This window comes from Cottoperca gobio, chromosome 14 (genome assembly GCF_900634415.1).
Source record: "Cottoperca gobio chromosome 14, fCotGob3.1, whole genome shotgun sequence".
Lineage (NCBI taxonomy): Eukaryota > Metazoa > Chordata > Actinopteri > Perciformes > Bovichtidae > Cottoperca > Cottoperca gobio.
This window is the reverse complement of record NC_041368.1, coordinates 14040472-14055096: the sequence shown is the minus strand read 5'-3', so window position 1 is coordinate 14055096 and position 14625 is coordinate 14040472. Positions and strand designations below refer to the sequence as shown.

At 41.6% G+C, this 14625-nt stretch overlaps 1 protein-coding gene across 1 annotated transcript in view; it reads left to right on the top strand.

Annotated features, from left to right (window-relative positions):
• Nucleotides 1-12937, top strand: part of LOC115018867 (T-lymphoma invasion and metastasis-inducing protein 1-like) — a 52858-nt gene extending 39921 nt beyond the window's left edge. The window contains 13 exon segments of the mRNA XM_029448112.1: nt 4884-5108; nt 5454-5522; nt 5671-5796; nt 6166-6274; nt 6658-6770; nt 6772-6838; nt 6989-7107; nt 7228-7336; nt 8437-8495; nt 8888-8984; nt 9978-10065; nt 10159-10331; nt 10422-12937. Of these exon segments, the coding sequence (XP_029303972.1) occupies nt 4884-5108; nt 5454-5522; nt 5671-5796; nt 6166-6274; nt 6658-6770; nt 6772-6838; nt 6989-7107; nt 7228-7336; nt 8437-8495; nt 8888-8984; nt 9978-10065; nt 10159-10331; nt 10422-11080 (2013 nt within the window). The 3' untranslated portion in view covers nt 11081-12937.
• The last annotated feature ends 1688 nt before the right edge of the window (nt 12938-14625 follow it).

Genomic DNA, 14625 nt, shown 5'->3' with positions numbered 1-14625 from the left:
TGTGCATAATATATGATAATTCAGCCTACAATTTAGAATAGTTTTAGATGTGCAAAACTGCATTTTTGTATGTTCTGTTTATTAATGCTGACTACTACTTTTTAAGCAAAGAAAAATGCCTTGCACTTCATATTGGTATTCGCTTCACTCATAACTTCCCAGAGGACGAAGCTTGCGGTATGAAAATGAACTGCCTCAATGTCTAAATGTTTATGCATAGATTTGTGAAGACTCGTGTCATAACATAATCATCCTTTCACTTCAGATTAAATGATTAAAGTCTCTCTGTCATGGCGTGTATCCCATCATTCCTCGCAGGGATTTATGGATTTGCATGTTTCCCTGATTTCAGACGAAACTGAACTTCAAGACTCTCCCTCCCTCCCCTCCCCCTCCCCCCCCCCCCCCCCTCCCCCTCTCTGTGTTTACTGACATTGACAAATGCATGCCTGCTCTTGAGTATGAGTACATGACATTTATAATGGCTGTATTTCCATTTATTTATAGGCTACATATAATACTACATGTCAAAATACAATACACCAAGTGTGTGTGTGTGTGTGTGAGAGATGCGTTTGTGTATGCCAGGTTATGTGGATATGTGTAATCTGTGTTTATCCTGGCTCTCACTGTACGTGGCTTCAGCTGACGGTTGTGAGAGCAGGTTTGTGCTTGTCTCCACGCTCCTCCCTTTCGCTGTACTTGTGTCTCTCTGTTCTGAAGGGCGGGTCTGGGATGTAGTACATTTTGTAAAAGGGTTTAGATTTGTCTCGGGGTTAGGGAATGCATGTGTTGGACTGACTAGAGAAAAGGTATTGGTAGAGCCGGGGCTCTTTATTTACTTGCCGCCTGCCTCTGAATGTTTTTTTTTTTTTTTTTTCTTATCTGCTGACATGTTGTCTTTTTCACGCGTCTGAGGTCAAAGTGCTGTTTAGTGCATGTTTCTAGCTCTGTGTGGTCACACGTGCTTATTTGCTGATTACTTAGTTGAAGGTCAGTTTTATTTTTAATCAGATTTGTACATCATTGACACCACACTTGCATTTGACAAAAGGTTATCTATCTTTCTTGAAGTTTTGACAGCCAGATAAAGATCTATTTTAACGGATATTGTGATCACAAACTTAAAATATCAACAGGTGTTCGTGAAGAAAGAAACCTTGACCTTCCCGTCATATTCAAAAGCCGTTACGTCCTCTTCTTATCTCTGCTCTCAGGACTGTAAAAAATGGTCTTATTCCTGCAAGTGTTATGTAACTCCCGTCTCTCAGAAAGACAATTGTGCAGCTGCTGCGGTGTGCTGAGCAGTCATTGGATTGACAAGGGCGGTGTATTTCAAGCTTTCGATGGAATCAATTATGGGAAGAGAACTTGAAGTTCCAGTCAAACCTGGATCAAATATCATTTGCAGAATATACTTCAAGCTGCTTTGACTACCAGGAGGAGATGTTTAGTGCATCATGCCATTTCTCATTTTGCTGGGTATGTTTTTACTTCAAACTGGTGTCCAGATCTGTTCCTTTTTCTTTGATTGTGTAATCTTGCTTGGCTTGATGCTTGAGGAATTTCAGAGGCTCATTTTGAAACTCTGAAGGGAGCTCATGCATAGTAATTACCATTTGTTTGACGAGGCTGCTGTCCTTTCTCAAGTGTGGTGACATGAGTCTTTCTAAGTTGCGACGAAAGAGACAGAGAAGCCAGATGCCTGTTTTCTTTACTTGCTGTTCCTGTAGCCCTGTGTTTGGCTCTCAACACCCACTGCTTTCTCACCTCCCCTTCTCTCCTCCCTCTTTTCTCCTCCCCTCTTTTCTTCTATCCCTTGTGAGGATGTGATGTTTGATCTTGTTGTTTAATGTAGTGTTCTCCGATGCTGCTGCTGCTCTCAAACACCTGGACAGAAGTGAAATAGAGACAGAGGAGTATGCCGAGTGGGCGAAGAGACACTGATTGGATAGACGCTTTAGGTTAAGGTGACATGAGAGCGCTGTTTGATGCAATTTGTGTTTTGATGGTCAGTTGCGACAGTAATGAGTTCTTCAGCAGAAGTGGGAGTGTTAATTAGCAAGTATTTACTTTTTATGAGAGTTTGGCTGGACACGTTCAAGATCCATACATCCTGCAGTGTATCAGTCGTACATTTCGGAGGAGGATGCTGTAAAAAAACCAAATCCTCCTGGCACTGAGTGACACGGAGTAATCAACGCTACCTGGACAGGAAAACGACACCTGACTTCTCGTTGAACCCCGTCTGACCTGCCAGCATGGCTGCTTTTAGGAGGAGCAGGAATTCCAGACGCTCGACCGAATCCGTGTATGATATGTTACAGCTGGTGAGCCGTGCAGTCTGGTGTGTGTGTGTGTGTGTGTGTGTGTGTCTGTGATGGCTTGTGTCAGTGATGTGATGGTGCCAGCAGTGCTGAGGTTAGAGGTTCAATCCCCAGCGGGAGCAATTAATGTAAGATTGGTGACTGATCACCCATTGTGATTACATGAACTACAGAGTTTATATTTCAATGGAATGATTAAAACATTATTCATTGTGTCAATGAACAAGCATCAATGTGCTGCAAATCTAACAATTGGCATATTATCAGTTGGGCCCAGTCGTTTTGAAATATACTACGCAGTTAATGATATTTGAGCATTGCTAATAATTACTAATTACTTTTAATCAAAAAGTCTTATTACTGATGTATCCACTTTCTGTATTATAAGTATGCTGCCCTTTTTATTGGATTTGGAAAGTTTTGCATAGACTTTTATCTTCACTTCAGTTTTCTCTACCAACACAATTAGCAGTGTTGGTAGAGATGCATCCTCTGTGTCCATCTCCTGCTGTCATCGGTCTCTGCTCCATCTGTCACTTGGCTGTCACTGATTATTCTGGCTGTCAAGGGCAAGACCTAGTTTACAAGTGGGCAAGACTGTCAATGGCTTTGCTCTGTTTCTTGTGTGTAAAGAAATCCATTCTGTAGGCAGGCTGTAGGTGTTTCTGTTTGCACATTGATCTCTGTATCAATTTCTGTTTTTCAATATATAAACAGAATTTAACTTAATTGACTTAACAAACTGGATGGATGGATTTATTTAACAAATGCAACGTCAGTAAAGTTTTTTGGTTGTTATTGACCAACCTTCTGTGAGTGATTCCTACAATGCCGTGTGAATGACTTGGAGGTTAGCAAGGATTTAATCCGATATGATAGGCTATATTATTTTACTTTATTGTGTGTTGTGGCTACCTTCTATTGACTGAAGGAGAATTTCAGTCTCACCATCTGTCAAATCGTGTGGGTTTATGTGTGTATGTGGACCCAGCAGTGTTTCGAAACTGGTTTGAATACCACAATGGAAAATTGTGTTTGTCATTGCAGCTCAACAGGAGACAAGCCGTGGAATCGGCAAAGACAAGCCATGTCCAACAGCTGACCAGCTGTCTGTAAACCAGTCAGTAGAAACACACAAGCAGGCGCAGTGTGTTGTCACACATTACAATTAATAAACACTTTCACTTACCCCACACAGCTGAGGGATGTTTGTGTGACAAACATTTGCCAAATTACTTGTATGAATAACAATGATGTCAAACAAAACAATGCAATTCAGACTACTCATTCTTTCTGCAGATTCAAATTGCATCTCCTGATCATCTGCATTGTGCTTGTTTGAGTCTTTTTAAATGTCTCAAAAGAAAGCAAACGCTTAGTAATTGTCCTGCTTTACTAAATCACAGCTAGACGATTAGTAGGAGTTTTCTTAAGGTGAGAATTGGACGTTTAGTGCTGGTCTTCAACAGGAGTTACATAAAATACGAAATGAAGAATGAATCATAAGTCCTTCATTCCTCTACAGTTCAAGGAGATTCTTCTTTTCTAATTGTCTCTTTAATAGACTGGTCTTGGCAGATTAAAGACAGTGAAAAGATACATCTCTCAACAGACCTCAGTCCTAGCAACAGCCTGCCTGGACTTGGCTCACTCAGTTAAAACCACAGATTCACCAATGTTTGATATGAATCAAGAGATTATGGAATTTGTGGTTGTAGGGAGTAAACTGTTAGGGTTGTATTTGCACAAATTGGAAATATTAATAATTGTCAGTACTGTAGGAACAAGTCTCGCTGTGTTACTCACAGTACATAACAGATTTGCCTTAACACATCCAGCCTCTCACTTTATGATGATGTCACTTTCTCCCTAGTTTTCTGTCTCTGGTGCCTACGCACTGTTGCATTTACCTTCACAGCCTTGGGACTATGAAAGAAGATAGACATTCTGTTAGATGTGGACAGAACCTCGTGATCCTAACTATTCATGTTTGTGCGTGGGTTCCAGTTTGTCATTTTCATACTGCTGTTGCACATCGGTGTGGAAGATGATGCATCTGAGCTTTTTTTCCCAGAACTCGTTGACCCTCACTTTGCAAAACTGAATAAGGAATGTATGACTTTACTTTTAAGAGTTGCGGAAATATCCATTAATATTGGTCTGAACAGCCAGAGAGAGGCAGAGGAGAAGAGCCCCCCTTTTAAAAAAAACCTAATATTTATTTCAGACATTAGGCCTACTGCTGTACTAGCTTGGCCTGGCAGGTCTGCTCATGCTTGGTATTTTTGATACCAGGGATGTAGTCAGTGTTGTTATGGCAGGTTCTCCAAGAATGTACTGTATGTTTGGTTGGCGGTGCATATTTTCCACTTTGTATGTATGTGTATGAACATTATACATATCTGTGTATGTGTTATCCTTGTTTTGTACCTACACACACAAGTCTACATCCTATAATTTTTTTTTTTTTTGCACTAATAGCACCTTCTCTGACCGTTTTAGAGAAATCCTAAGAATGTGTAGAATCTGACATGTTCGTTGTCTCTTTCTGTACAGAGCACGGAGCAGGTCACTGCTTTCTGCCGCAGTCTCCATGACATGAATCCCCTGGAGTGCCCCATGTCATCCTCCTCGTCCTCGTCCTCGTCGTCCCTGTCCCCGAGCCCTGTGTCAGCTTTACCGCCCACCGCAGGCACTGCCACCCAGAGACAGCTCTCCCATGCAGACAAACTCCGCAAGGTCATCAATGAACTGGTGGAGACGGAGAAGACTTACGTCAAAGTCAGTACAAGCTCTCTTTGATTTGTTCAAGGCAATCTTTACCGCACAAATTGATACCTTGAGAGTCACATCTGTATCTGTTAAATGATAATGACACATACTCCTGACTGCTCTGGTAAAACCACAGCTATTGTTGTAGTAGGTGTGAAGAGCGTTGTGTCGTGTCATGGTGGGTTGTGTTCATACCTGCGAGGGCTGATTTTCTTTTTGTTCTTCCTCAATCCTCAGTAATGACTCAAAATTAAACGGCCTTCACATCTACAGACGCACACGCATGCCCTTCCCCATTCCTCCTCGATCATCTGATCACATGCTCATCTTGTTCATAATCTTTGTGTTTTTCAGGACCTGAGCTGTCTAATAGAGTGCTACTTGACACCCTTACAGAAAGAGAGCTTCCTCACACAGGATGAGGTACTTTCTACCTCAATAAAACAACAGTATATGAATTGTTGTTGATATACATAACTCTAAAAAATGTTTACGGTGGTAGCAGTGTCAGACTGACTGTGTGTGTGTGTGTGTGTGTGTGTGTGTGTGTGTGTGTGTGTGTGTGACGCAGCTGGACGTTTTGTTCGGTAACCTGGGTGAGATGGTGGAGTTCCAGGTGGAGTTTCTCCGGACGCTCGAAGATGGGATCAGACTGGTGCCAGATCTGGATAGACTGGAAAGGGTGGAGCACTTTAAGGTGTGGGAAGGTTTTTATTTAGTTTTAATTCTCCAATTTTGTTGACCTTTAGGGTTACTTCCTCTAGGTGCTGCTGTTCAGAACTGGCTGTTACTTGGATAATTCATGATATATGGCTTAAGGTGTTATTGCAGTCGTACAGACATGTGTGGCCTGCCTCCCTTTGTCCAGGCTCAGCAGTACAGATTATGAATTTTACTGTCTTATATTTCTCTGACTGCCTCCTAAACAAAACACTTTATCTTTTACTCAATAGGAAGCAAACGCAGTTGAGACATTTGCTTTGTTACTCAAATACCCATTTACTATAGCACAGCTTTGATTAAAAGCGAAATTGTAATAGCCTGACATGCTTGTTTGTTTCCACAGAAAGTGCTGTTCTCCTTGGGGGGTTCATTCCTGTATTACGCCGATCGCTTTAAGATCTACAGCGCCTTCTGTGCCAGCCACACCAAAGTCCCAAAGGTCCTAGCTAAAGGTAAAAGCATGCACACATTCTTGACTGGCGTCGAGCACAGAGTGCCCACACGCTCTTGTTAAAGTAAAAGAGTAGTTTATACTCTCTAGCATCAGTACTCTGCAGTACAGAGGAGGAGCTGCAACTAGTGTCAGCACAGTGAAGCGTTCACTCGACAGTGTGAGTGATCGCACAGTTGAGCGACAAAAGTACATTAGATCTTTGCTGCTATAGTTCCCTGAGATGCACTTTAGTGGCCTCCCTGTTTTTAAGGTTTTTCATCTAAAGATGCAAATGTTCTGCCGGTAAAGCGGCTTTATCTTTTAGATGCAGCTATCTGTTTTAGTGTCTCCTTGCCCCCTGTACAAAATAAACAAATACTCATATTTCTGCTCCTCTTTTAGCAAAGACGGACCGAGATTTCAAGGCTTTCCTGGCTGAGAGAAACCCGAGACAGCAACATTCATCCACTCTGGAGTCTTACCTGATCAAACCCATCCAGAGGGTCCTGAAGTATCCCACTGCTGCTCAGGGAGCTCTACTCTCTCACTGACCCTGAGAGTGAGGAACACTACCACCTGGACGGTAAGCCACGGTCTTTTATTTATTATTCACATTGATGTAATGCTAAACTGCTTAGAAATTGTACAATATCAGCTCCACACCCCTGTAACTATAATTAATGAGGATACAGGAAATAATCATTTAGAATTGATGAATTTTTGTCCCATTCAGTTGCAATGAAGGCCATGAACAAAGTTGCGAGTCACATCAATGAGATGCAAAAGCTTCATGAGGAGTACGGAGCTGTTTTCGACCAGCTTATCAATGAGCAGACTGCGAATAAGAAAGAGGTGAGCATGATGATGCCAATTCTACTTGAGGTTATCCATAGTAATCCAATATTTTACCCTATGACACGTTTATATATATATATATATCTCTCTCTATCATATTACTTCTATTTATCTCAGGTGGCTGACCTCTCCATGGGGGATCTTTTGCTCCATTCTACTGTGGTGTGGATCAACCCTCCATCCTCTTTGTTCAAGAGCAAAAAGGATCCCGATTTGGCTGCTTTTGGTAAGGCTTAATGTCATTTTATTTTAGTGGAATTGATTCTGCCCTACTATTATCTTTTTTTATATTGGAATTCCTTGAATTTAAATTAAAAAAATGTTTTAATTTCTTAAAGTTTCAGTTGTCTAAACAGGACTAGAGCCTTTTACGTAATTACAGCTAGAATAGAAGTATTCTTCTTGCTATATGCATCAGGCTTTTTTATTTTATTCACCTAACTATATCCAATGCAATCAAATTCAACAGCCTTAACTCTTTAATGTCTCATAATGATATACCGAAGACATGAGAGAGTTTGGTTGCATTGCAGCTGATGAACTGTCCACTTGGTGTACATGTAGAGTTATCAAAGGTAAATCCACAGTTTTCATTTTCCACACATTGAGTATTGACAAATTAACATTCTGTTTTGCATCTTTATGCATTGGATTGGTTACCATATTATATAACTTCAAATCAAGTTACATGTGCAGGTTTTCAACAAAATAGCAATGCTACTGTATGTCTATTTTTTTCTGCCCTGGAGAAACATTGTCTACTGTATATTAACACTTGCAAGTGGCACTTTACTGTATCCTACGTAATGCTGTCATGCATAGTGTGACACTCGCTGCTATTTCAGATGGTGAGGAAATGGACTTGGTAAAAGGAAAATCTAGTCGGGCATATAACACAAGGGAGCTATTTCTTTACTTTTCACATGAAGAGCAGCATGTTATCCTTACATTAAAGGGATAACATGGAATTCTCGCGCACCCAAAAGTGCCTTCTGTCTTATAATCGTACTTAGCGCAGACACGTTTGGCACTAAATATTACATCGACATGGTATATGGACTTTTCCTGGCGAGGCGTTAGTGAGTGGAAGTGGTTGTTATGTGCATGCAATGTCGTGACTTTGTCCATTTTCATCTTTTGTGCCGCTGATAAAGCATGCCACTGGTTTGAGGCGATCTGTCCTCGAAAGATGTAACTTAAAGCGCCCAGTGACATGCTGCATCAAGCTGTCACATAAATCTGGCAATGAAATGTCTTTTTGATATCTGCGATGAGTGAATGCAGACCCTCCTAATGGTTTCCATCTCTCCCCTTGTCCTCGTTTAGTGTTCAAAACAGCCGTTGTATTTGTGTACAAAGACAGCTCCAAGCACAGGAGAAAAATTGTAAGTACTATTCCCCCCCCCCCCCCCCCCCCCCCCCATTTTCTGTTGATTAATCCAGTCAGGGAAACACTTTGTTGTGGGAAGTACTTGCAGATTGGGGCTCTGGGCTTTCCCTGAAGTGATTTTTTTTTTTTTTTTTTTTTTTTTGGACGACACATTGAGAACACAAAAGAAACAAGGTTAATGTATTTAATCATGTGTCGATAGACTGAATGAGGATTGTTATTGTCAATTTAACAGGCTGGAAATACTTTATATGCACACTACATTACACTGCAGTGGATCTTTGTGTCAACCACCTTCCTGTCATTGCACTCTTCTGCCCTCTGCAGTCATGTTGATGTATTGCAGTGGGTATGCATAAGATATCCAACCAGTCTCTCTTTTTTCAGGGTGGATCTCACCGTGCGTCTGTGAGTGATGACAAAGACCCTTTCCGTTTCCGTCACATGATTGCAACAGACTCTCTGCAAATGCGTGCTCTTTCAAGTAGGTCTATTTAAATGCAGTAACATGCAGTGAAAGTTATTTTCAATCTTGCGTCTCCATTCCTGCAGGTATTGTTCGCACTAGAGGACCTACCTAGTTGACTTGTATAGATGACTTCATTGCCTTAGGTATTCAAAAAAGAAGTAGATAAAGAGTTTAATGTGGATGTCAACTCGGATACATATTTCAGTGACAGTGACAAAAAAATGCTGCAAAAATTGTAATGGATTACTGTATCATCAGAAAAAAACATTTGAATGATCTGTTCTTCAGTCTGAACTGTGTATACGACAGGAATTGAAATGTTTAGACAACCTTTAGAGGCCATGTGGATACTTTGAATGTGTCTTCTCATAGAAGCATCAGTCTCATAACTGATATTGTCAGGCAGACGTCTCCACAATGAAAGTCTACTCAGATTGATTTGTGCTGCAGATTGTGTTAAATGCAAATATTAATCAAAGTTAAATTGTGTCCACACGAGGGAGAGTTTGAGTTTTTAGTATTTTGACAGTGTCTGAAGTAGATTGATGTGTCTTTCTCCAGTAGATTTACTCTTGAAATCACACATAAGCCCTAATCATATTGCTCTTTAGGAATAAATGTATTTTGCATTTTTATGTTGAGGTCTCGGTGAAGGATAATTTGCAAGCGAGGTAGTCTGTCATCCCAAACCACAGAGGTTGTTTTTGATGACTCAGCACTGACAGTGGCTTCAGGGGCTCTGTAGTCGCCTGTTTTTCTTTACCACTAAAATTAAATGATAACCCTAATGTAAATAAACCAGATGGAAACATATTAATAAGTCTGCCGGCAATCTTCCTTACATCTCTATCCTAGATTAACCTTGAATCACCCTCTGGCAATTGAGCTAAAGCGTTATCGTTTATCTGCCTAATGGCCTGTTAAGGGGGAAGAAATTGAGGACGGAAATGAACTGAATGCTTTTCATAAATGTAGATCACATCTCATTTTTCTCCTTCCTCCTCTCAGACTCTGAGGGTACAGCGGTGTGTGAGATAGTCCACACGAGATCTGAATCTGAAGGAAGACCAGAGAGAACCTTCCAGTTGTGCTGCAGGTATGATTTTATTTATTTAAAACTGCACACATGTGAACAAAACACCCTTCTGTAGTATGTTATCTTTATGTTCTTGTGTTTTCCAATCTGCAGTTCTCCAGATAATAAGAAGGACTTCCTGAAAGCAGTCCACTCCATCCTTAGGGAAAAGCAGCGCCGGCAGCTTCTTAAGACGGAGTCTCTGCCACCCAACCAGCAGTACGTCCCATTTGGGGGCAAACGTCTCTGTGCCCTCAAAGGGGCGCGGCCCGTCATGAACAGAGCAGGTAACAACGCTGAAGCATAGCTCGTATTTCACAGGACAAGATGTGCCTATGTTTGTACATGACACTAACAAGATAAGTGTTTGTGTTTAGAATCAGCTCCATCACGAACGCTGCCCCGCAGGAAGCTGGTAAAGAACCGCATCACCATCGACACCGACCTGGTTTTCCATGGCAACAACAACAACGGCAACGATTCAGACACCCCCCTCCACTCTTCCTGCCCTTCCTCCTACCCGTCGATGTCCCAGCATGCACTTCCTCAATCCCACAAACCTCAAGGAGAGGACACGGACCGTTGGGTGGAGGAGCAGTTCGACTTGGGTTCCTATGAAGACCAGGGTGAGGGCATCGACATGGGGCAGGTGAAGGAGACGGACATTCTGAGCGACGACGACGAGTACTGCAAGTCTGTCCGCGCCATGTCGGCAGAACCGGCCGACCTAGAGGGGAGGATGGAGGGACTCGAACTACGTGGCGGAGAGGTGACGAGCCACAACCTGAACAGACGAGTGGAGTCGGGAAGTGAGATCATGCTGAGCGTGATGCAGGAGGAGGAAGTTGATCGAATGAAGCATGGGGAAGATTCAGTCTCGGTGGACTCCTTCACCTCCTGCGGTGTCTCTCTGTCGCACTGTGCAACCCCGACTTTGAAGCAGTGTGCTGTGGAGGGGGCCACAAATAAGGACCATGACGTCATCTGGGTGCGGCGGGACGACTTTGCTAACGGGTGCAACAGTGACGTCTTCTGATTGGGAGTTTACAGAACGCCAGATGAAGAAAAGAGACAAAGGGTGGTTTCTTCCACTCTTTACCTAAAGTAAGAGTGAAAGAAAATGTGGGAGAGATTGGACACAAGCTTTAAATATGTAGAATTTGGAGGTATTCATGTATAGAAGGTATTACACCTCAGCCAGTCCTCCCTGTATCACTACACTACCCTCCTCTTCCCCACCTCACCTGCATCTCCCTTGTTCTGACAATCCTAAACGAAAGACACCAAGCGAGGAAGGAGAGATTCTCCGCTTCAGAGCGAACCCGAAAGAGAACGCGGTCCTCACTGTTTTGGACATGCACCCAGGCTTTACACACACCTGTGGAATTGCATGTGAACGTATGAACAATACAGCACTGCATGTGCACGCAAGTAAACAAGCAAGTGTGTGTGTGGTTATACACTGTAAGTGCATAAAGTACACAGGAGCACGGACACAGCAGGGCAGCTTCTGTACCGTGCGCACGTTGTACTGAAGAGACGCCATCACTGAACTGTGATCTTCTGGCCAAAAATGTCTATTTTTCAACACAGGAATGTGGGTGTTATATTTTTCTGACTCAGAAACTGTTTGTATTTTAACACTCAAGGGCTTTGTGTTACTGAACTTCTCTTCAGGGGCTTTTGGCTTAATGACTGCTGTGTATAAGATGGTAAGATCTAGCTTTATCGTGCTTTTTATGGTTTTAACTTAATATCAGCTGCACATTGGTGTATAGTCAGGAGTACAATAGTGCCGTTAACCTCTTGTTATGAAAATGTTTTGACGCTCACTTTTGTCTCCTAGCATATCCTTTTAAAAGATAGCCTACCTTTTATCTTTATTTAATTATTGCCTTTTGACTGTATGTTTTTAATGTTTACACCGCACTCAGCTGCCCAGTGTTACAAACCACCTTTTGTGTGTTTGGTGCCAGAAACAGGCTTAAGAAGAGCCATCGCTTGTGCCCTTCACATGAATGTTCAGTTTATCATTTTGTTGCTCAAATGAAATGCCGTTGTTACATGAAAGGATTTCATCAAAGGTCATTAACATACTGGATCCTTTCTCGCCCCAGAAGCCATGCTGTCCTCATGCTCCACATCATCGATAAAATAGCATAATAATTCGTACAACCGTCCTGTTTTACTTGAATTGTCTTTTGTTTTTGAAAGGAGGTATTAAACAGCCACGTTAGTGACCGTACTGTAACTCTGAGGAGAAGAGCGATCATGCAGTTGACCTCTGATGGATTTAGACATCATCTTCCTCTTCTCTCTCTCTCTCTCTCTCTCTCTGTCCAGCTTCTTTTGACCTTTTTGTTATGTCAAGCAGCATCACAAGCACAGAGAAGCTGGCTGAGACAGACTTCACATCCATGACATTTGACATCAATCTCTGCTACGGCTCCTCTTCACCCTCCTGCATTTCTTCCCTTCTCCACCAGGCTGTGCTGTTTCACTATATGTCTTCACGACAACACGCTGATTGCTGAGCTCAACACAGTCATGCGCACCTTAATGGATGTATTGAACATGCACTTATACCCAACTGTGTGGGTGGAAATCTGCAAGCTACTCTGATTCAGAGTGTGATGAGAGTGGAGGGGAAATAATACACTTTGGATGTTCTTATTATTGTCTTTTTATTATAATGCTGGTTTCTTAGATTTTAGCTGTGTGGGTAATGATGCCCAGTAAGGACGTTCAGACTGTGAGGTACAATCACCTGGCCTTGAAGGCAAATCCTGTGAGAACCCCTTTGACTCCTCCCCTTTGTACTTTCAAAACTGTGTTCGTACATAAAACTGTGGAGTATTATCATTTGTATGTTCAAATAAATTTTCTAAATTTAGGTTTGTGTGAAAATGCTTATTATTGTTACACACGTGACTGAAGTCAAATGTTCGCTTCCCTTTTCTACAACACTCTGTCAAAGAGAAGACGTAGCGTTTTTATTAACATCATAACCACCTTATTGAAGTTATTGAAATATCCCATTCAGTTGATCAAATAAGAGATGATTGATGCCAGATGATTTTTGAAGATTCAATTGCAGTGTTGAATTGTATTGTCTTTTTTTTTAGGCATGGCAAATGATAAAATAAAGGCTCAAATCAGTTTTGATGGATAGAGGCAGCTAAAACTTTTAAAAAAGAAGTGGAGGTTTCATTCGGTAAAACTGCGGCATGGTATAAAGTAAGAGACATCACGTATACATGTTTAAAGTAAATTGGACCAATATTATTTCAGTTTACATAAATTGTCTGTTTTAAAAATGTATTTAATTCAATATGAATGAGTTCTATTTCTGCAGCTCTAGCAGACTTTTACATGCATGGTCTTTACCAGACGCTCTACAGAGACTGTTCTGCTCAGTATTCCCATCAGGCGAGTTTAGTGTTAGGGCTGTTTCCCAACGACTCCTTCTGGATGGTCTATTTGTGAGTTAATTAAATGTGTCTATAGGCTGTTTGTCAGAAGTCCAGGTTGACGTTGGCATCTTTTTTTTCAGATCCCTTTGGCTCCCAGCTTTTGTGAGAGTTCACAAAAATTGTGATAAACAAAATGTCAGTTCTAACGTAAAGCCCGTTTGGCTTGAGGAATGCGAGGATGTGAGATTTCTGGCACCTGGAATCTTTGCCTTTTTCAAATGTCCCAATCCACAACTGTCCAGAGTCAACAAACTACAGAAATCCAGTAATAAATGGATGTCGCCGAGCCACAGAAATCACTGTTTCATGCTACTCCAAGAACAAAACATGGAAGGAATATAGTATTCAGTCAGGTCTCTACACAGTATAAAGAGGTTACCATTTGGGTATGTCTGAGAGTGGGTTATAGAGAACATAAGGTGACTATTTTCTTCTTTTATTTTCTTAAATCAGTATTTAAAAATGTATTTCCATGTTCTGTAGTCTTTATTTAAAGATGGGAAGGCATCCAGTGACCCAGTCAGATAAATACCTTGCTCATCTGCAGTGGGAGATAATCTGGCATCTGGCCTGTAACCTGAAGATTATTCTCCTCATCAGGACCGGTGGAGAGAACCGCTGCCAATCCATCTGCTCCTTAATCCAAACTGAATAGAGCCAAACTATCCAGAGATAACCGGAATTACATTCAGTGTAAAAGCTGGTCTATCAACTTTGACAAAACAGATAACCTTTAACAGATAAAAAAAAAACAATACTTGATTTAATGTATTTACAAAATCCATGTCCACCATTCTTGCAACAAATAGCACACATCTATATTCTATGTGGAGTACAATAAAGTCAAAATAATGTGTTTGAACATGCGTGAAGTAGCCTACCTATATGCCATATGAGCACACCTCTTCTTTCTTTGACGCCATGGAGTGTTTTATTTCCACAATACATCAACGACCAGGTGAAGGCTAATACTTAAATGTTTTTTTATTTTGAAAAGTCGTACCGGAAATGAATGACATGTCCTCGTGCTTGACACTGATCCGCGCGCTCTCACTCCCTTCAGCTCTTGCCGCCTCGGTGGCGCACAGTAAGTAAAAGTAGACGTGCT